Below are 23,275 nucleotides of genomic sequence, written 5' to 3'. Positions count from 1 at the left end.
CATTCGTCGCGAGGCGTGCGGCCAGTGTTGACCCGGCTATTCACGGTTGTCTTCATTATACTTATATTGACCGGGATATTATCATATTACTTTTTAGATTTTTGTCGAGCTCCCGATATTTTGACGCAGGTACATGCATCTCTCGGTGGCTTCCGTGATGATGAATTGATGATGCATGTAAATGCGTCAGGCTATTCTAAATTAATTAATCCACATTGGCAAATAAATTCATTTTGGAAAAAAAATTCACGCGAACGAAGTTGTGGGTAACAGCTAGTACATACATACATACATAAACTCACGCATGTATTCCCAAACGTGGTTGCCAGAGGACATGAAACTGCTGAAGTTCCAATGCCACTATTGGCAATTAGGAAAAAGATTTATGAAATATTTGAAATAAAATAATATTGTCTTCGGTTACCGCGATAGTTACTCATGAAATAAAACTATGGAAACGGATTGTATCGCGTATAATGAATTTACATTTCATCCGCGTTGACGCTGTAAAGTGTTTGAAACGTCGGGATGAATTGCAAATTCGTTATACGTTTCCATAGTTTTATTTCAAAAATATTTGAAATGTGTAAATCCATTCATAACTATAAATACCGACCGGTTTGACGACCGGTCTGGCGCAGTCAGTAGTGACCCTGCCTGCTGCGCCGCGGTCCCGGGTTCGAATCCCGGTAAGGGCATTTATTTGTGTGATGAGTACAGATATTTGTTCCTGAGTCATGGATGTTTTCTATGTATATAAGTATTTACATATTATGTATATCGTTGTCTGAGTACCCACAACACAAGCCTTCTTGAGCTTACCGTGGGCCTCAGTCAATCTGTGTAAGAATGTCCTATAATATTTATTTATTTATTATTTTATTTTTAAATATATCTTACGTCCTTGAAAGAGGCTTGGATATCAGCTTCTAGACGTCTACAAAGCGAATGTAGACTTAAATATTTTTAATTTATTGCAGAAAGAGAAACAAACAGAAGATAACAACGTCAGCATAGACCGTGGCACCATAATCAAGGCCAACCTCTGTTCACGGACCATGTCCAGTCTTCTCATGGAAGCAAACGGGACCAGCACGAAGGTGGAAGAAACTGTGGTGGTGGAAAAGAAGGTTGTGAGAGAAGAACCGACTAAGAACTTGCCTTTACCAGTGTTCCAGGTATTATAATCTTAGTATTTTGAGTTATTACTGAAACTCGGTCAGCAGAATATCTGGAAACCTTCAGGATTTCCTCAAGGGTGAACACTTACCCCCTTATTCATAAACGTTCACAAAAGTTATCAAGCAGATAAAGTTCGTTTGTCCTTTTCAGACGTATTGGTGTGATAGGAAGGAACAAACGAACTTTATCGGCTTGATCACTTTAGTGAACGTTTATGAATAAGGGGGTTAGTCTCTGATTTTGGTGAACATTAGTGAGCTACCAAAACAGGAATCATAATCAAGGCCAACCTCTGTTCACGGGCCATGTCCACTCTTCTTATGGAAGCAAACGGGACCAGCACGAACGTGGAAGAAACCTTAGGCTTAGAACTTGCCTTTACCAGTGTTCTATGTACGTTATAATCTTACCCCCTAATTCATAAATGTAGACTAAAGTTATCAAGCCGATAAAGTTCGTTGGTCCCTTTCTACCACACCTATACGTCGGAACGGAACAAACGAACTTTATCGGCTTGATCACTTTAGCCTACGTTTATGAATAAAGGGGTTAGTATTTTGAGTTATTACTGAAACTCGGTCAGCAGAATCCTTTGAAACCTTCAGGATTACCTCAAGGTACAACGCTTGGTCTCTGTTTTTGGTGTACATTAATGTGCTACTATAACAGAGGAATCATAATCAAGGCCAACCTCTGTTCACGGACCATGTCCAGTTTACTTATGTAAGCAAACGGAACCAGCACCGAGGTTGAAGAAACCGTGGTGGTGAAAAAGGAGGTTGTCAGAGAAGAACTGGCTAAGAACTTGCCTTTACCAGTGTTTTTTTAGGTATTATATTTGTAGAATTTTTGACTGCCAGTTAGTTATTGCGACTTATTGGTGGAGTCAGCTAGCTGTCAGTGTGGGCGTTCAATTCTTGGTGTGAATTTATGATATACCAATAGGCACAATATTCATAGGTAACTTCTCTGTCGTTTAAAGTACATATATTATGGTAATATTTCTTCGCACTAGTGCCCAAAGTAGTACTTTACTTGCCCATGTCAAAACTTTAAAGGCTATACGTACTTTAAAACGTCGTACGATACACTTGCGAGGCGATTAGCAACTCGGACCGATTTCAAATTTCTTCTTTAACCTCTTTTCCGCACTTGTCACGTAATCTACTACTTCTTAAATTCGAAATCAAATTTAGTATTTTTTGTCCCGTTTACCTAACGTTTACTATAAATATTTCAGCAAAACTACCACGGCTCGCTACTGACACGAGGCCGCGGCGCGCTAGCTCGGCTGGCGGCGCTAGCCATGCCCCTCGCCGGGGAGGCCGACGACCAGCCCAAGCCCACCGGCCCCAGCAGCAAGAGGAACTTCGTGTTCGCCGCCGTCACGCCACCGGCTAAGGAGGCTAAGGTGAGTTACCATGGCAACGAGAGGCCCGCCGGCACCAGTAAACACTTACCCCCTTATTCATCAACGTACTCTAAACTTATCATATCAAGCCGATAAAGTTTGTTTGTCCCTTTCCGACGCATTGGTGTGATAGAAAAGGACAAACGAACTTTATCGGCCTGATAACTTTAAAGTACGTTTATGAATAAGGGGGTTAAACAGTAGTGAATAAATTCGTGAATGCTGCCAGGCCTTCTGCCAAGAAGATCTCGTTACGTATAGCAGCGAGTCCAAAGTCCTATAAAAGGGAGACCTACAAATACAGAAACTCCCATACAACCATTTCAGTCGCAAAATCTTCAAATCAGTAACTAACTGTCAAATGTGACATAACGCGTGGTAACGGCGTGCAAACAATGCGACCGTATTGATACAATAACAAAATGTAGTCGTCGTGTGCACTCGTTACGGTAACAAAATGTGTACGAATTTGTGGCTGTCAATGTCACTGTCAGAATGAATTTTAACGACACTTTATTAGTCGACGTTTGCACACATAACGGTAACAACATGTGGACGAATTTGTGGCTGTCATTGTCACTGTCAGAACGGTTTCTGACAGTGACATTGACAGAATTTGTACACACATGTGTAGGTCTGATTACCGAACTGCTCCTAAACCACTGTATCCGCAAATGACAATCTGAAATACGAAGGTTTCTCAAACTGTCTTGTGAAGTTGTGGACTGGTTGCTTTGAATCATTTAAATATGAGCGAATTAAATAATAATAAACGACGACGACCATTTAAGCACTCTTCGACATTTTATAGAAATGTGGGAAAGTTAAGAAAAGTGCAGAATGATAATACAAATAGATAAGCACTTTATAGTTACTTAATGTATTAAATATATAATTTTTAATTCTTATTGATAAAAATGAAGTGTAGTGTTGCTTTACACAATAAAAGTAGGAATCAAATGAAATAGAGTATTTACTGTGATATTAATAGAATTTCTGTTGCGCAATGATAGTTTTTTTCAGTACAGATGCTGCTTTTTTTAACGCAGTAGTGCGAGCAAATCAAGCAATGATTCATTTCTTGTCTGGTCGAAACTCTTAGCTTAGATTTAGGTACTGAAAATCGTCGTACGATACACGTGCGAAAAGGACATTCACAACTCGTATCGATTTAAAACACTCCCTTCGTTCGTGTATTAATTTATTGCTACTCGTATCGATTTTCCTCTTTTCCGCACTCGTATCTACAAGTATTTTGTTTGGGTTACAAAAAAAACACATTATTTACTCTACTACGTTTTATTTATGTCTCTTTAACATTACAAATTTGTAGACACTTATCTATACAAAAATCTTGACAAAAGAAGTACAGATCGCTGAAATGAATGTTGATAGTAATATTAATGAAGACTACTTCAACAAGTGTCAATTGTGAAATGCCGCACAATACTAGTTGCTCTATAGAAGACCATAATAATATGATCCCCGATCCTTTACAACCCAGCAGCTCGGTACGCACGTTACAATTTTTTTTTAATCTTCTTTAGTGAGGGCAACTGAGTACGACGGCATATTTAATTGTTTATAAAGTTTGAGGATACCTGAAAAAAATGAATACAAGAAGCCATTCTGCTTTCGGTCACGCGTGTACGCTGCGACCATTTTGCGACCGTTTGTTGACCGTTTGGCGACTGTTTTTTACATGGAATATTACCGTCTTAATCCCTATTTTAACAACTTTATTGGTTTTCTAGGCATTATTTTTATTATTTCAGTATAGTATATGCACCAGAGCACTAAAACTTCACCAATCAATATTCATAACACGCAAACACCGAGTAGTCAATAATATTATTACTTGTTAAACTGAGGTAAATTGATGGCGCGTAGATAAATTTAGACTTATTTTATGAAATCACTCGAGCAATTTAATTGGCCATGGTAATTAGCCCACATTATATTACAAATGCAAACAATATTTATCTTTAACAAATTCTTACGCCATTACATTTTAATGTCAAATGATTTTATTTCTTTTTTACTTTGACGTCTCTGACAGTCGCCATTTGAAAAGAATGAAATGAACGAATGATTTTGGGAAAGTAGTCGCCAAACGGTAACAATGTGTGCACGCGTAGTGCACACTTCTGTCACTTCTGTGACCATTTGTGCCTGTTACCAATCGTCCCCATTTGGGTCGCCGCGACTAAACGTCGACCGTACTGCGACTAAGCATTGAGACCCGAAGACCTGTGTGTACACAAAATAGGAGGATTTGCGTAGGAACGGCGACCGATTATGGTTATATGGGCTGTTACCGCTATTGTGGGCTAGGTAAAACTTGGTAAAACTAAATATCGTTTCATCAAGCAGAACCGTCTGCAAGAACTTTCATATCGATTTTCAAATCTGGTATGCATGGCTAAGCTTGGGAGCGGAATTCCGATGGTAGCGTTTGACGCCTGCCAGAGGTGTATTTTTTCTATGTAGCCTTTACTTTAAAAAGTAGATAAAACCAAAGACATGTAACTCCGTATAGACAGCTACAGTCTAAAAAAAACGTACCTCAGAACCATATAGAAAAAGGTACGGTGGCCTAGATGGGGTTACACTTACACCTTTGGGGGACGCTCGGCTAGATGGCTCTAATAATTAATATTTGACATTTTAACACATATCAAGCTAAGAATATGGGCCAAATGGTCAAAACTGAGGTTTAAAAGTTTTAAGCTTGTGACGAGAGATGGCAGTCTATGCACTGTGATTACACATTTTACTTTGACAGTAACTCTCTATAATACTTGATCCTCTTTAATAAAACGAAATAACTTATTTTATGTCTATTTCAGGCTCCAAAGCGTAAAGCTGACAACGTCAACGTCGGAACACCGAGGCTAATAAAGAAATTCAAGACTGACGAAAAGAAATTCCCTAAAGCTAGTTTATTGGATCACTTGAAAGCACTTTAATTATTACTTATTTAATGATGTATTCGTTTTGCTGATTTTTATGTTGGTGTCGATTTTTTTTATCAGTTTTTGACACAATAGGCTTTTGTTGCTTTGGCAAATAAGGTTTATGTTAAAACCCATGAAAAGGGCTAGTGCATGTGGTCGCTAAATCCGTTTGTACTGCATGATATCGACAAGGAAAACGTTTTTAAAATGCGAGGTTTATTATGAAAAATATCCAAGAACATTTCTAAAATATTGAAAAGTTTCCTTGTTAACATATGTTGCTCTATTTAATTTATATGTATACGTAATATATTTATTTGTCGACCACTTTTGCTAGCTCTTCTTGTATCGAGTATATGACTAGATATTATTCATGTGACCAGTGTAAAATTGTAAATATTATTATTTTTTGTCTAATACTTTATTATTGTGTAGTAAAGCTTCAGTGATAATTATATGTACTTTTTCACAAGGACAGGAAAAAAAAACAGATTTTTCTGTCACGCAAGTGTCCTGCAAAAGGTGGGTGTAATTTCTATCATCCACGTGTACTCGTACCGATGTAACTTCGGTGGCGATATATGGATCGTATTTATCACTAACCTCTTGAGAGGGTAGTCTTTCATTAATAGTGTCAAGGAGGACTTGTCTAAATATTGTATAAGCATAGAGGAAAAAGTAAGGAGAGTTGTAACTCCATACATCAGTAAATGCAAGTTATTTGTAGTGCCATCTAGCGTCATCCATGCGTCAATCACGCGTCAACTAGCGTAAATTATGAGTACTGCTACTTGTCAATAGATGTCGCAACGAACAAAAAGTCTAATGCTCAACAATCTTAAGCTAATATTACAATAGTATTAATCAGTACACCGTTTTCAATTCCTTCTGCTTGTAATATAAGTTGTAAACTGTTTTAATATTACATTTTTGGCAGACGCGACACTGTTGGCACCTAGTGTAGTAGTGGTACTGACAATTTACGCTATTTGACGCGTGATTGACGCTAGATGTCACTACAAATAACTTGCATTTACTGATGTATGGAGTTACAACTCTTTCCTTACTTATTCCTCTATGGCAGCGGTTCTCAAACTTATTTTCCCATGGAACCCTTTTAGAAAGCAACATATCTGATGGAACCCTTAAATAAAAAAAAAAATAGTTTATTGCAATCTTTATTTTAATAAGTAATCATAATAGTAAACTCCAATCATTAGATTCTAATGTATTACATGAAACTGTTTTTTTTTAACGATTGGTGAATATTTGGTTTTATAGAAGAGAGTTGAAGTCGTATATCAAGTAACCAAAATTCACAACGGAGCCCCCAGAGAGGCTTTGCGGAGCCCTAGGGATCCGCGGAGCACACTTTGAGTATGGCTGCTCTATGGTATAAGATAGAATTCGCCAACACTAAGTACTTAGTTACAATGTTTGACAGCGTCGTACTTCGCATACACTTAGTGTGATTAAACTTTACAAAAAAGTACATTTAGATGCAGAGAGAGGTGACCTCCCTGAATAGAAATTTATTGTCGTCTCTCTTTGCATCTGACTGTTAATCTCTGTCAAACAAGTCTGTCAGTAAATAAGAACAAAGAAAACTATAGGTATCCTTTTCTTTAGCACCCTAAAGAAAAGGATGCATATAGTTTTCTTTGTTCTTATTTACTGACAGACTTGTTAGACAGAGTATATGTACCAATGTAAGGCCTAAGATACACTTGTATGTTTTAAGTAGGGACACAGGTATACTGCAGCATAAGAGACTCCGTTTAAAAATAGCTGTGTCGCTTACTTACGTAAATAAACTTTACAATTTATCTTAGGCCTAACATTATTGTATAAGTTGACTACTAATATATATTTTTATAATGTACGATACGGCATTGAAATCGTTGAATTAAACGGGCGGTATTTCTTCCACACATTTCTACTAACTTATCCCCTGGTTGGGTCATATTATTTATGATGTACGAACATTTTTAGTAGAGATGAGTTGGAATTTATGTCTCCCAAGTCTTTATGGCCTTACTAGTTGAAAAAGATCTTCCATTTATCCCTACTGGTTTGTGTCTAGTAGGCATATATGGAATTTCTAATTTTTCATATAGAATGTATTAAGTTTAAAGAATTTATAACTTGAGATAAGACTGTAATATAAGTAATATTGTAAGTAAAAGTTTTTCTCATTTTTTAAGGAAATATAACTCGAACTTGTACTTTTATTTGTTTTATTTTCCATTTTTCCATTGATTTTTTTATTCCTTAAGACTAGCTAATATTTTGCAATAAATTACTTCTAGTAGGTGCTTCTACTTGGTGCCAAAACATAACTGTGAGATAGATAGTGTAGGGTTTATCTACACGCAGCCTAAATTATATATTGCCCATAGGGTACAGAGATGCTTATGCTCAAGATTTAACTTTTCGAAACACTAGCTACGCTTGTAGTTTATTTATGGTAAAATCTCGCTTGATCGGAATCAATAACGCACGAGTATAGGGTGTGTGTGTGGATTGAGTGAGCACCTTCCGAAAATAAAAAAAAAATATGCTGATCATTTAGTAAAAGTTCTAAAACAATTGTAAAACGAATCTCTGAATTTGTAAAAAGATAAATCAAAAGATACAGCCATTAACATGTGCTCACTCAGTTCTCACAAACTACCAACGAAAACAGTGAATATATTCATTTAACATATAATATTTATATACTAACATTTAGTAAAAAATAGGCCAACCTACCTCTATAAATATTAGATCACCTAGTGACGTATTTAATTTTTTACAAATAGTTTCTTATGCTCACTCAATCCTCACACTTTTGAAAAGCCGAATTTTGATGAAAAACATAAGATTTAGACCGCTATTATATGTGTATAGTTTAGTAAAAGTGAAATGGGAATTTGTAAAATACAAAACGAACCACTAACGTGTCAGGTTTTTTTATAATAAATTTTTGTAAGTGCTCACTCAGTCCACACGTTTTGAGAAAGTTAAAAATGTAAATATCTTACGATTTGTAGCACCTAAGACACTCGAAAGTACTTCAACATTTAGTAAAAATTTTTACTAAATATCCACCATCTAATATTTTATATTCGTTGTCTGGTTTTAAAGATATTCAGACATAACTTTTCCATGGACGTATATATATGGACGAGACATGTTGTTCTATACATACAATTGCTTATATAAATAGCACCCATTCTGACGTTGAACGCATAAACATATCGCTGTCTCGTTTTAACTCAGCACTATAACCGATGACAAAAGAATATGACAGTATTTCAGTACGTACATAAAGTGGAACATGAATATGCGTAAATACCTAATGCGACCGAAAATCCGCCATGTTTTGTTCTGTGAATGTCATTGTCAGTGAGTTCAGGCGGTAGATGTCCTGTCAAAACGTCGCGAGAAAAGTGAAATAATTTAATTATCTTAAAAAAAAAAAGCGTGATAACTGAATATATTTGCAGGTGAATGTGAATAATTACGGTGAAAATATGCCAGTGTGTAGTGTGATAGGCTGCGGCATCAGAAAGACACCAAATCAGTCATCTTTGACCTTACACAGGTACGCTATGATTTTCATCAAAAATATTGATTATTGTTAATGTTGCTGGTAAATTGAAGAATGTATTACATTATAATTAGTAAGGTTGTTATGTGCAGCTATAATTTATGAAGAGATGTGACTTATTTTACTATATTTTTAGGCTTAAATAATGTAAACATTGCAGCTAGGGTTGTACATTTTTTATCGACTTTGATATCGATTTTCTATGATTGCTTATTACCATTTTCTTATTTTATCATGCTACTCCGCTTAAAACCAAAAATATCTTAAATTAACAATTAAAACGTATTTTAAAGGTTACCAAGAAATTACCAGAAAAAGAAAAAGTGGCTGGATGCTATCGGATTAGAAAATATAAAGCCAAATGTAAAGGATATTTTTATTTGTTCGCAGGGGCGGCTCACTCCGCGTCGTTCATCTAATGGTGCAATTACCCTACTGCAATTTGTAAATAAATATTTTTTTATTTTTAATGAAATAAATATTCTGAAGGTGTTTAGTTATTTTCACCCGTCGATTCTAGTGGCACCTGTACGAATAAAAAGAACTTATGTCTATAGGTATATATATGATAAAAATGATGTTTTTTTTTACGTTATTATCTAAATAACCGTTTGAGATGTGTTTATGAAATTTGGCGCACATGTCTATCTTGCATGTCTCAATATATGAGCCAAATTTGACACGTTTATGTAAAATACTTGTTGAGTTGTGAGGGGGGTCAAAAGTGGCTTCAAATGGTTCGTGTAATATAACACACGGTGCTGCTCGCCAGTTCTGTTACTTGAACTTGGCTTGACACGCTGCCGCGTGTCTAGAAACCTCTGTTATTATTATCAAGAAAACTGTCAGCCAAAAGCATGTCAGTGTAGGGTATTCTGTCAGCATAAGTGCGTTTTCACATTATCCGATCCGATATCGGGTGTCAGACCGATATCCCATACATTACAGGCGCCATCTTGGATTTTTTCTATTGAAATCCTTCCGACATCCGATATCGGATCGGATAGTGTGTAAACGGCCTAAGTAGGCTAAACTAATAACCCCCATTAGTAAGTATCATGAGCTAATTATCGTGTATGGACTGTATAAAACTCTTATGCTGAGGCCACTCCCTTAAATAAATGGTATTCATTAAATAAATCAAATTATAAATTCTAGTACAGTCTAAATGTAGTATGCCTGAAAAAGGGTAGCAAACCACAGCCAAATAACACAAGACACTGCTCATAGTGTTCCTGCCGGTGAGTAAAGTTGCTAGAGCTTTTAACGAGGGTGCGGGCTGTTACGATCGGCAACATCAGCAATAAACTTATGTAATAAATATTTAAATGGATACTTCCAGTTTAATAACTTACTTCCATTAAAATATTGATTCTATAAAGAATGAATAGTATGTGAAATGAGCCGAGAACGTTGCAAAGTTTATCGATTTATCGACAAATCATAATTACAGTAAAATGTTATGGGCAGCACTAAAACCGCCATGTTTTGTCCCAGGATGACGTCACATCCGGCACGCGTTTTTTGTTGATGTTTCACTTCCATAGGTTTCCTATTTCAGTGAACTTTTCTCATACAATGTAATATTGAGATATGTCATATTGAGATTGGGGAGTTTCGTTCAATTTTGATAATAGTTTATGTTAAACTAATACCATATTCATTCTCCATCTGCAAACTTGCTAGCTTGTAAATGGGAGCGAGAAATAGTTATTATTTTCTCGCTCCCACTTACAAATCCGGTACGCTTATCTGTTAGCACGATTTAGATTACCAGGTTCTGGTTTCTTACTAGTGAAGTATTAGGCTCCCCACAGACAGTCTTAAAAATTCATAATCTTAAAAAAAACTTGTATGCAATCTGACAGTTCAGATCTGTCAGTGTCTTGTCAGTGTCAGTTTGAACTGTCAGATTGCATACAAGTTTTTTTTAAGATTATGAATTTTTAAGACTGTCTGTGGGGAGCCTTATATTCTTTGTTTCTTACCAATTATCATTCATGTCCTTTTTAATGCATGAATGTCGATATGGTTATTATCCTGACGTCGATAAAAATTACACAACACACATCATCACTAGGCCAAGAACATAACCTAAAAACAGTTTGCAGATGGAGAATGAATATGGTATTAGTTTAATATAAACTATTATCAAAATTGAACGAAACTCCCCAATCTCAATATGACAATGGGAAGGTGGGGAAAATCAGGAGCCGACATAGTGTGGTCACCCTACTTGATACATTTGTATGAGAAAAGTTATGTCTGAATATCTTTAAAACCAGACAACGAATATAAAATATTAGATGGTGGATATTTAGTAAAAATTTTTACTAAATGTTGAAGTACTTTCGAGTGTCTTAGGTGCTACAAATCGTAAGATATTTACGTTTTTAACTTTCTCAAAACGTGTGGACTGAGTGAGCACTTACAAAAATTTATTATAAAAAAACCTGACACGTTAGTGGTTCGTTTTGTATTTTACAAATTCCCATTTCACTTTTACTAAACTATACACATATAATAGCGGTCTAAATCTTATGTTTTTCATCAAAATTCTGCTTTTCAAAAGTGTGAGGATTGAGTGAGCATAAGAAACTATTTGCAAAAAATTAAATACGTCACTAGGTGATCTAATATTTATAGAGGTAGGTTGGCCTATTTTTTACTAAATGTTAGTATATAAATATTATATGTTAAATGAATATATTCACTGTTTTCGTTGGTAGTTTGTGAGAACTGAGTGAGCACATGTTAATGGCTGTATCTTTTGATTTATCTTTTTACAAATTCAGAGATTCGTTTTACAATTGTTTTAGAACTTTTACTAAATGATCAGCATATTTTTTTTTATTTTCGGAAGGTGCTCACTCAATCCACACACACACACAGTATAGGAGGTATAGATATGCATTTAAGTCCTGTAAAAGATATGATTAATTTATTACGATTATTATAAGGATAAGAGATTTTGGAAATTGGAAAACATCAAAAATATCATTATGTATAAAACAAAATTGTATACTCTTCTCAGAAGATATATTATTAGTAGCTATCTAAAGTGTACAAAGCTAGTAGTAAAACATTTACTGTAAGCATAACAAATAAACCGGCCAAGAGCGTGTCGGGCCACCCTCAGTGTTGGGTTCCGTAGTTTTTCGTATTTTTCTCAAAAACTACTGAACCTATCAAGTTCAAAACAATTTTCCTAGAAAGTCTTTATAATGTTCTACTTTTGTGATTTTTTTCATATTTTTTAAACATATGGTTCAAAAGTTAGAGGGGGGGGACGCACTTTTTTCCTTTAGGAGCGATTATTTCCGAAAATATTAATATTATCAAAAAACGATCTTAGTAAACCCTTATTCATTTTTAAATACCTATCCAACAATGTATCACACGTTGGGGTTGGAATGAAAAAAAATATCAGCCCCCACTTTACATGTAGGGGGGGGGGGGGGTACCCTAATAAAACATTTTTTTCCATTTTTTACTTTTGCACTTTGTTGGCGTGATTGATATACATATTGGTACCAAATTTCAGCTTTCTAGTGCTTACGGTTACTGAGATTATCCGCGGACGGACGGACGGACGGACCACAAACTACTAAGAAGATACGGACGGACGGACGGACGGACAGACAGACATGGCGAAACTATAAGGGTTCCTAGTTGACTACGGAACCCTAAAAAGTATTTTACTTACCTAAAACCTTCCAAAGTTTTTTTAAAGAAATTACTAATAACTTTACAATTTAATTTTTTTTTCTCAGCCCAGGCCCTGGAATAATTTTTAACTTATATATTTTAGATACCAACTATTTATTTAAAATAAAACGAAAAACATTTTTCTCTGACATAGACTGTTTAAATAGATGCGAGGTTGGAACTGTGGTATGAATGATAAGTGATAACATAGGGCTCTTTCGTCACAATTTGGTTACGGCAGAAAATAAAGAAATAATAACAAAACTTTTATAAAAGTTTTTTTTTAATAATTTGCGCGAAAACATGTCTACCAATACACAGAAAACCGAGTGTTGCCCGTTACACTGATACAAGATTTTCCTTATTTGGGGTACATTATAAATTTATTATTTCCTAGATTATAAAAAAAATACTGCATTATAGCAGTGACGGTAATATTTTCAAGAGAACATAATATCTAATTAAATCTTACACTTTGTTTCATAGAAATGCGGAAAGTTAAAGATTAATACGCTTAAATATCTAGTCAAATCGTATATTATGTGTGCTTTTGTAAATTAAGCTTTCAAATACTGAAATATATCTATAATTTTGTGAATGAAAACATCTTCTTGTATTTTAAATACATACTTTAAGTGAGGTAAACGTAGAACAAAGTACGGCAATACTTTTGCATTTTCACGTCAGTGTTGGCGAATCTGTCCAGGATACATATCCTTCCGTTTCGTCTTCTCCCTCTCTCTTTCATCTCAGTGAATTCGTTCATCTTACTTCAACCTTCAACTGGGGTAACTTTCATTTGCCGTTTCTCTCGCGGATTGGCTGTTTGCTTTGTCTCCTTCCGACGTTCAATCTCAATGCTTTTTTGTGTGGTGTGGGGTGCGTAGCGTGGAAGAATTTCTAGTCAAATTTAGATTTTTTTATAAAAGTACACCCGAGTAAAGGTTGTGCTCTACCTGTACAATGGCAAATGAAACTCAAGAAATCGGGGATATCGTTAAAAAATGCAAAATTCTTCTCCTGGACATCGAAGGTACAACAACATCGATCAGCTTTGTTAAGGTAGGTCCTATATTAATTGACCGGCCGGTGTTTTCTCCTAACGGATTTGTATAAGACTAAGCAATAAATGTGAAATTGTAATGATTATTCCAACTACTACATGCTTGTACTAACAGGAAAGGGGTGCAAATTTCTCGCGCTTTCAGATTTGCAATATGGAGGATGAAACCAAAATGGTACCCTTTTCACGGCGTTTTCATTGTGTCTGTAACTATTTATTTAACTCATCTTGTAGCCTATATTTAACGTGTATAGCATAATGAGGTGCAGTTTTCTCGTTCCATTATTTAAGAAACTAAAGTATTTCCGTTGTATTCCCATTACGCTGCTTGCTTAGTGCATAGGCAGCGTACTTACTATACGTAGATTTATCTTTAAATTTATGCAATTTTACAAAATACTTGCATTTTCTTCTCTAGGAAGTATCATTTGTCCAAATTACTCGATCCTTCAAAAACGTGGTTGCATGTGTACCGGCGTGAACAGCTGTTCGTGTTCGAGCAGCTGGCTGGTAAAAAAATGTGAAACAGTTAACCGTCCATTTTGAATAGACGTTGGAGCCGTAGGCCGTCCTTGTCGCACATCCGCGTGATTTCATTTGTGATAGGGATGGATGATCCATGGTTTGGGCCCATTGATGTGTAGTTATGACAGGAGGGATTATCAAGGTCTTGTACGATTGTTTCGCGATAAGTTTTTTATGAGTAGTTAGATTTCACTGTCTGTATTGTGTCTGCATTTTGAGGATGATACCTACCTCCTACCTGCCAAGGTAATTGAATTCATAAGCTCTTTATTTTGCTAGTGACAAGGTATTTATGATTTAGGATAGGCAGTCTTAATATTTTGTGACTATACACCTTGTTTTGCTAAACCTGTAATGTAATATATTATCCCTTGCTATGTTGAGAATTGAGATCTTAGTATGCTTGAAGAATGTTGATACACATCCCGCTAGGGACCTGATATAAAAGGCTAAATGTTGTATCAGGAATGCTCAAGTGATATGAAGTATTGTGATTTCACAGACAAATAGCCATATTTAAATAAATCATTCTCTATTTCTTGTTTAAATATTATATAAACATGTTTTACCAGGAGCCACTGTTGAAGCTAACATTAACAATATATAATCCTAGCTCAGGCATTTGTATAAATCATCCCTTGTAAAATTCTTAGTCTTTAAGAAAAACCAATGTACACTTATGTTATTCATAATAAATTATTTCTATTTCTTATTTCTATTTCTATAATATTGTCTTCGGTTACCGCGATAGTTACTCATGAAATAAAACTATGGAAACGGATTAAATCGCGTTAATGAATTTAAAATACATCCCGACGTTTCGAACTCTTTACAGCGTTCGTGGTCAACGGGTGACTGAGGAAAAATTAAAATGTGCAAAAGCTACCCACTTACAAGAAATATTAACGAACCATGACCACAAATAATATAGATTTCTAAGGCAGGTTCACACACTATTAATAAAGCCAGTTATACAATATTCAAAAAATTTTACCATTACTCTGTAAAAAAAAAAAAAAAATAATTAACCAATTAATCTACACAAAATTGACAAAGAAACAAACTGCAAATGTCCAACACCATACAACACAAATGCCTCACAGCCTTCGTCGTGCTTGTTCCATTATCAGATGTACTACTGGATCCCAAGCCGGTGGTAAAGTAAAGCCATCCTCTCTATTAAAGTTTGGATATTTCTGGTTCTCGCTAAGGAGAAGCGATATATACCCAGAATGTTGCGAGAGGCCATTGAGATCAAGAAATATCCAAACTTTAATAGAGAGGATGGCTTTACTTTACCACCGGCTTGGGATCCAGTAGTACATCTGATAATGGAACAAGCATGACGAGGCTGTGAGGCATTTGTGTTGTATGGTGTTGGACATTTGCAGTTTGTTTCTTTGTCAATTTTGTGTAGATTAATTGGTTAATTTTTTTTTTTTTAACAGAGTAATGGTAAAATTTTTTGAATATTGTATAACTGGCTTTATTAATAGTGTGTGAACCTGCCTTAGAAATCTATATTATTTGTGGTCATGGTTCGTTAATATTTCTTGTAAGTGGGTAGCTTTTGCACATTTTAATTTTTCCTCAGTCACCCGTTGACCACGAACGCTGTAAAGAGTTCGAAACGTCGGGATGTATTTTAAATTCATTATACGCGATTTAATCCGTTTCCATAGTTTTATTTCATGATTAACAATATATTTACTTATGAAAATGGAAATAAAAAAGCCATTTTATTCATCAATTGGTTTACATGTATATTCTTGTCTGTATCTTCTTTGCTTTTGATAGACCCCTCATTGGGTGAAGGCTTCCTCTATCTCTTTCCAAGTGTCCCTATCTAGGGCTAGCATCATCCACTGTTTCCTTGCAGCCTGGGTTACATGGTCTGCTCACTGTCTGTTTGGTCAACCTTCGCGCTGCTCTCCTATTGGACCTTTCCATTTAGTTGCCTCAATAGCCTTATTCACTAAAGTTTTTCAAGTCAATAAAAATCATTACCCTTTTCGATGTTTCAGTGTGATAGAAAGGGGCAAACGATTTTTATTGGCTTGATAACTTTAGTGAATGTTTATGAATAAGGGACTATGTGTTTTGCATTGAATTGAAATAATACAATTCTTATTGTTTGAGTTCTTTTAGATTGAGTCAATATTACAGACATTTTTATGAAGCGCCAATTGTCATATTTGAATAACATACATCATGTATTTGAGGCATCCTAAAATTAAATCAAATTACTTGAATTTTTCTGAAAGGCTAATTACTTTAATTAAAAGGTACCTAACTGTGCTGTCAGTCATTCAAGTATTTGTTAGTAGTGCTTCTGAACCTGTTTGCATTCCTTACATAGGCCTGAATTTAGAAATCAAGGGTCCATCCATAGGCATTTAGTATTAAATTTGGACTTCCAGGGGGTTTATTAGTAGCTCCATGTGGCTTAGGGGGCACCTGGCTCTGCCTAAGTAAAATCACACAACTGAAATAAAGTGTATATATATTCTATTCTCCCAATTATTTTAACAAGAAACATGCATGTTGCAAACTCACAAATTACAAAGTAATAGAATGTTTGTTTGTTTAGAAATATGTACCATTTTTTTTGGTGAATGTGAGGAGGTATTCTTGGAATTGGCCATACATCGGCCTAAAATATGACTGTCTTCAGTATTCAATATGGTTTTACATATAATTCATAGTGGTTTAGAATAAGAAAAAATCTATACCAGAATAAAAACACCTAGGTATATCAAATAGCTAATACATTTTTCTACAGCTGAACATTAATTTTAAAAGAAATCTAAACTGGTAATTTTTATCATATCATGCACAAAATGTCCTGAAGCTAAATAGAAAGAATACACAGATTCCTCATGAGCACTGTCTATTGTCTCTTAAAAATATACCAAAGAAAAAAATAGATCAAAGTAGAGTTCCTTCTTTAAATAGGTTTAAAGCACTGCAATTTATTTTCCTTCAAGCTAGAAATACATTTTGTTATTTTTACTCATAAAATCCGAAATTATACAGGGGGATAGGAGAGCCTACCCCCTGTATTCTCGTATAAATATCAAAGAAATCTAATTGTGAAGGTAAAATGGAGATGAAGGAACAACTATAAAACCTTTGCACTCTGTTGGGTAACAAATCAGTTCGATTTTACGCGACTGTACCCTCGAATTTTTAGTACGTAATAGTACGTATACCTACTATGTATGTATGTATTGTTCGGTAAAGATCGAATCGTACGGTCCTACTTTAGCAGGGCACAAGGCAACGTCTACGGTGGGTGAACGAACTGAGACTTGAGAGTCTGTCACAAACCGGATAGCGCGCTAGCCGCCGAGCCGCATAGGTAGCCGAAATATGGACAAAAAGAAGACGGTATTTACAATCCTTGACTTGCTTAAGACGATACAGGAGGGGTCAATTCTCCATACAAACGCTCTCGACTATTTCCTCCCTGGTTTTTGAAGATAGAGCACTGATTTTTTCAACACATATTCGGAGCGTTTTGATTTTTTCGATATTCTTATTTTCAAAGAAGCTAGAGCCCATCAAAAATGTCCATTTCATTATAGCGCAAAAAAGGTGTGGCATTCAGAATTGGTAATAATTAGCCAAATAAACTAAACGGTCGGACGCAAATAATTTCATTGTTATTCAGATTCTCAAATTTCGTTACGATTGATTAAGTTTTGAAGGAGGAAACAGTCGAGAGCGGAACCTCGATTTTAAAGATTTTTTTCGCAATTGAATGGACAATTTTTTTTCGATAAATCTAGTTAATAAAATAACTAAAATTCCCACATGGAAAAGGGGTCTCCTTTCCAATTTAGCATTTTCGCTCCTGTAGCGTCTTAATGGACTACAAAAGGATAGGACATTATTATTTATTACACAAAAAACCTGGTGTTGTAGGTATTATAAATATAAGTAGGTAGGTATAAAATATTTCGTCCTAATCAGACTAAAAATCACTCAATCATCATTACTTACTTACCACATTGCCAGAGAATTTCAAAATTAGTCCGATCTTTATGACATTACGACGAAGTTTATCCTCATGTTTTTTGGATACCTATTTAAAGAGTTGCCCTTACATTATTACTGCCTATCTACTTTTGAATGGATTATTTTTAGCATTAACGTCGCGAGATAATTGGCAATTAAAATATCCATATGTATATCTAAACCATTCTGTCGTTCGTTAAATCCCTGTGGCCAATATGCGCATGTGCAAGTTTTACGTAGTACCTAGTAGTGGTAGTCTGGCTCTTAAATTTTATACAATATTAAATTAAATATTCTCCCTATCTCTTTACTCTGCATTTTTAACCTCCGACCCAAAAACGACGGGGTGTTATAAGTTTGACGTGTCTGTCTGTCTGTCTGTCTGTTTGTCTGTCTGTGTGTGTGTGTCTGTCTGTGTGTGTGTCTGTCTGTGGCATCGTAGCTCCCGAACGGATGAACCGATTTCGATTTAGTTTTTTTTATTTGAAAGCTGTGTTAGTCGGGAGTGTTCTTAGCCATGTTTCATGAAAATCGGTCCACTAGGTCGCGGTCGGGGGTTTTTCAAAATTTTTATTTTGTGGTTAGGTTATTAAGAGATAATCTGGGCAACCGAGCTTCGCTCGGTTCTGTTTCGTATCCTTGACATGTGTCGCCATCTAGTTCAAAAATGAATAGTACCTACATCGAGCGAAAGAATTCTCAGCCTTAACAACACAACTACTCCACACGAGATGGCGCGCATTTCGCCACAAAAACTCAAATAGTGTATTTTCTATTCGTTTTAGCCTTGACCTGTGTCGCCATCTAGTGTTTGCAATAAATAGTACTTACATCGACCGAAAGAATTCTGTCTTAACAGTACAACTACTGCACACGAGATGGCGCGCGAAGAAAAACGCATGAAAACTCGAAAATTCGCGTTTTCCGGGACCTAAGGATAAGTTAGACCGATTTTTCACCCCCAAAACCCCCACATAACAAATTTCTGCGAAATCGTTAGAGCGGTTTCCGAGATCGTCAGTGTAAATAAATATATATATAAATAAATAAATAAATAAATAAATAAATATACAAGAATTGCTCGTTTAAAAGTATAATAATTAAGAGATATAAGTTTGTATCTGAAGATACTACACGGACGTGTAACGAAACACGTCTTTAATTATTCCCTTCTGGTGGAGTAGGTACCCTCCAAGCGAGTTTGACTGACGTGCATTGAAGTAGGTAACTTGAAAACTCGGATAGTTTCCAATGACAAATACCTATCTAAAAATATAGCAAAAAAAAACAATACGTTGCTTCTAAGCATTTTGCTTAGCGTTACTTCAGTAGAAACGAGTTGCAGTATAGATATGGGTTATTTTCAAAATTGCCCCGCTTTTGATGCTACCCCAATGCACAATTGCACATGGAAATGTTGCACTGCAACGGAACGTGGCCTGACCTGAGTTCATTAGATAGCAGCGCTATTAAACCGGTAACTAACACGGTCGGCGCCATCGTTTCACTACACCTGTACCAAAATCAAAACTGTTCTTGAAGCGGTACCGTTTCTATGGGATATCTTTACACTTGCTCCCTTTAGTTTAGTCTCCGGTATGTTATCTTTATTAGCTAGGTCTGTTATCTTCATCTGCTCGAGCGGCAAATGTCCAAAGTAGACGTGATTCGGTCGAGGCAGGTTGCTCGTCCGAGCAAAATTCACGCACTGCCTCGGCCGAGGCACGTTCTATATAACAAGTTTGCCGCGCGAACACATTGCCTCGCGAGGCGACGTGTCTCGCTCTGTGTTGACACTGTTGACCCAGCTATTGCCTTATTTTTCGTATCGGGAACGTGTATTTCGTTACGTTCTGCCAGCCAAATTTCTATCATGACAACTATTTCGGTAGCAATCACAATCACGCTTGGTCGTTTGTTATTTTTTCTGATACACTAAAAATGTGAACTTTATAAATTTGGTTTTGTAGTCTGTTGCATTTTTGTTTTGTTTTACGGTATGGTAGATTGATAATTCGTCAATCACTCATCCGTGTGTGATAGTGACTAAAACTAATCACAAAATTAAAATTTTGAAAAAACCCCCTACCGCGACATAGACCAATTTTCATGAAAGATGGCTAAGAACACTCCCGAGACTAACTCAGCTTTCAGATAAAAAAAAACTAAATCTAAATCGGTTCATCCGTTCGGGAGCTACGATGCCAGAGACAGACACACACACAGACAGACAGACAAACAGACAGACAGACAGACACGTCAAACTTATATAACACCCCGTCGTTTTGCGTTAAAAAATAATCCATGCGTCAGTGGTACATCGTATTGACATAGAAGGTAGCTAAGGTTTCATTAATATTATCTCTAGTGCAATTAATGCAAATGCTACCATGATACCGCGAGATAGTTTAATCTGCATTTTAAAATGGATAAAAAATGAGATCAGTCGGTCCCGGGCTCAAGCTATACATAAAAGAACTAGTAGATATACCGACTAGTATAACTACATACATAGTACATACATCTTTGTGATGTCTGGCAGGGGTGGCTGCCGCGTATAGGGTTTTATTATTGAAACGTGTTCCTAATAGGTACCCTAGGCGGCCTTCGTATGCAAATTAGAGTATTGGGTAATTGTGTTAAGTTTAGGGAGAATTGGCTGACATAACGCTCATGTTGTTTTTGAAAGTATTTCTTGCGTTGTTTAGAGTGATTGCGATATGAATTTACTCTCAATCTACAAGAAGAATATCTGAATGCCGGTCGAAGACGTCGGGTAAGGTAAATTTTGTTTACGCGCGTTAAAATTTATTGTAATCTTGTTATAAGCTGCTGTGCCGCTTTGTTGATGACTTTCATTTCGGTTTATGAGGGTACGGACGACCATTTTCCGTTCAAATGTCCCCATTCTCCTCTTTGGATATTCATATTATGGAAAATACAGGGGAGTACTTACGTTTGTAGTGAAAAGCTATCGTCTGCGTTAAACAGTACCTTAGTTATAGTGTAATTGCAAAAATCACCCAAGCCAAGCCAATTCTCGATCGGTTTCGCCGGATTCGACAGATACATACCTATAGACGATACAAGCCCTTGGACCCGGTACCAGCCCTATAAAACACGCTCGCCTTGTCCGGTCCAGTTTTTAATCAACAAAACAACCGTGCGTAATAGCGTTGTTTTTGTACCGGATGCATCCCCGTCGCCTACCTTGCGATCAACTCGCTAACTACTGTAACTGAGACCTTGAGCCCTAAGAACTAGACGTAGTTTGAGGCCGTATTTAAACTGGTTTTATCCCTGGCATACGTTATCTTGCGCAATGTCTGCCGTCTAGGCTCTTGCACGTATATGGACTTTCATTTTCATCAGCAGCGCTTCGCGTTCGTTATTACGGACAATTAATGTTTTTTTTTTCTTGGAATTTTGATGCAGGAATTCGTGATAAATGATACATTTTCAGTCTGTTGACTCGTTTCGTCGCTGGTTTAGGTCAAAGGCTATCTGACAGTTTCTGAAACTTAGCTGATGGATGAATATCGAACCACGGAATACATAGTTATAAACTTATATATAATATTTCAAGCACAAAACTTAGATTATACTTCTACCGAATAACCCGAAGAAATCGATGTCTATGATTTTAAAATTACGATAATCGCTGTCTGTGTGATCTTTCAACTTAGGGTGTCGTAGGTAGATAGCTCAAAGCTTAGAAGAATGTATTAAAATTAAATACTATCCAATTTGGCTTTTATCTTAACAAAAAACCTAACAGAGATCTTAAGTGCGTTTTCACATTATCCGATCCGATATCGGATTTAAGACCGATATCCCATACATTACAGACGCCATCTTGGATTTTTTCCATTGAAATCCTTCCGAAATCCGATATCGGCTCGGATAATGTGAAAACGGACTAAGAGTTCTCGTACTGTGTAAATGGGTTGTAAGACTTAAGTTTATTTTTACTGAGGTGTTGTAATAAAGAGCAAGTATTCTAATTAATACATTCCTCATCAGCAATGATCATGTCCTGATTTCATTGGTTCCAGGACAAGTTGTTCCCGTACGCCGAGGAGCACGTCCAGAAGTTCCTAGAGACAGAATGGGAGAAGGAAGACGTCAAGGAGGCAGTAGCGGCTCTGAGGAAGCTGGCTCTTGAAGACCAGGAGAACAAAGTTGAAGGGGCTGTCGCTATTCCTGGAGAGGTACGAATTCCTTCAATAAATGCGGCTATCATATCATACCTATGTAATATCAGCGAGAAGAGATCTATAAATACCAAATGTACAGTAACACCGTATCGACGGCAAATAAAATTACCCGTCGGCATCGTGCCGTTTGATGCAGCTTATTTGCGACTTAAACAACACATATTCATGTAATAACCTAACCACAAAATTAAAATTTTGAATAAACCCCCAACTGGACATAGTAGACCGATTTTCATGAAACATGGGTAAGAACACTCCTGACTAACTCAGCTTTCAGACAAAAAAAAACTAAATCTAAATCGGTTCATCCGTTCGGGAGCTACGATGCCACAGACAGACAGACAAACAAACAGACAAACACACAGACAGACACGTCAAACTTATAACACCCCTTCGTTTTTGCGTCAGGGGTTAAAAAGAGTAAGTAGAAATAAAAAACCGGCCAAGTGCGAGTCGGACTCGCCCACCGAGGGTTCCGTACCTACAAAACTTTTACGTTACTCACATAATTCTAAAGACTGGGCTAGGCTAGAAGTATAGGTTCTCTAATGAGCATAATTGTGTTTAGCGCCACCTCTCGACGAATTCGCGAACTAATTA

The 23,275-nt window shown here is 36.2% G+C and overlaps 1 protein-coding gene across 1 annotated transcript in view; it reads left to right on the top strand.

Annotated features, from left to right (window-relative positions):
- The window catches only part of LOC125232780 (claspin-like), a 56,702-nt gene that overhangs the window by 17,227 nt on the left and 16,200 nt on the right, over positions 1 to 23,275 (top strand). Inside the window, 4 exon segments of the mRNA XM_048138562.1 lie at positions 981 to 1,178; positions 2,423 to 2,593; positions 5,443 to 5,529; positions 22,514 to 22,669. Coding sequence (XP_047994519.1) covers positions 981 to 1,178; positions 2,423 to 2,593; positions 5,443 to 5,529; positions 22,514 to 22,669 — 612 coding nt within the window.

This window comes from Leguminivora glycinivorella, chromosome 13, assembly GCF_023078275.1.
Source record: "Leguminivora glycinivorella isolate SPB_JAAS2020 chromosome 13, LegGlyc_1.1, whole genome shotgun sequence".
NCBI classification, from domain to species: domain Eukaryota; kingdom Metazoa; phylum Arthropoda; class Insecta; order Lepidoptera; family Tortricidae; genus Leguminivora; species Leguminivora glycinivorella.
This window is presented reverse-complemented; position numbering and strand designations above follow the sequence as displayed.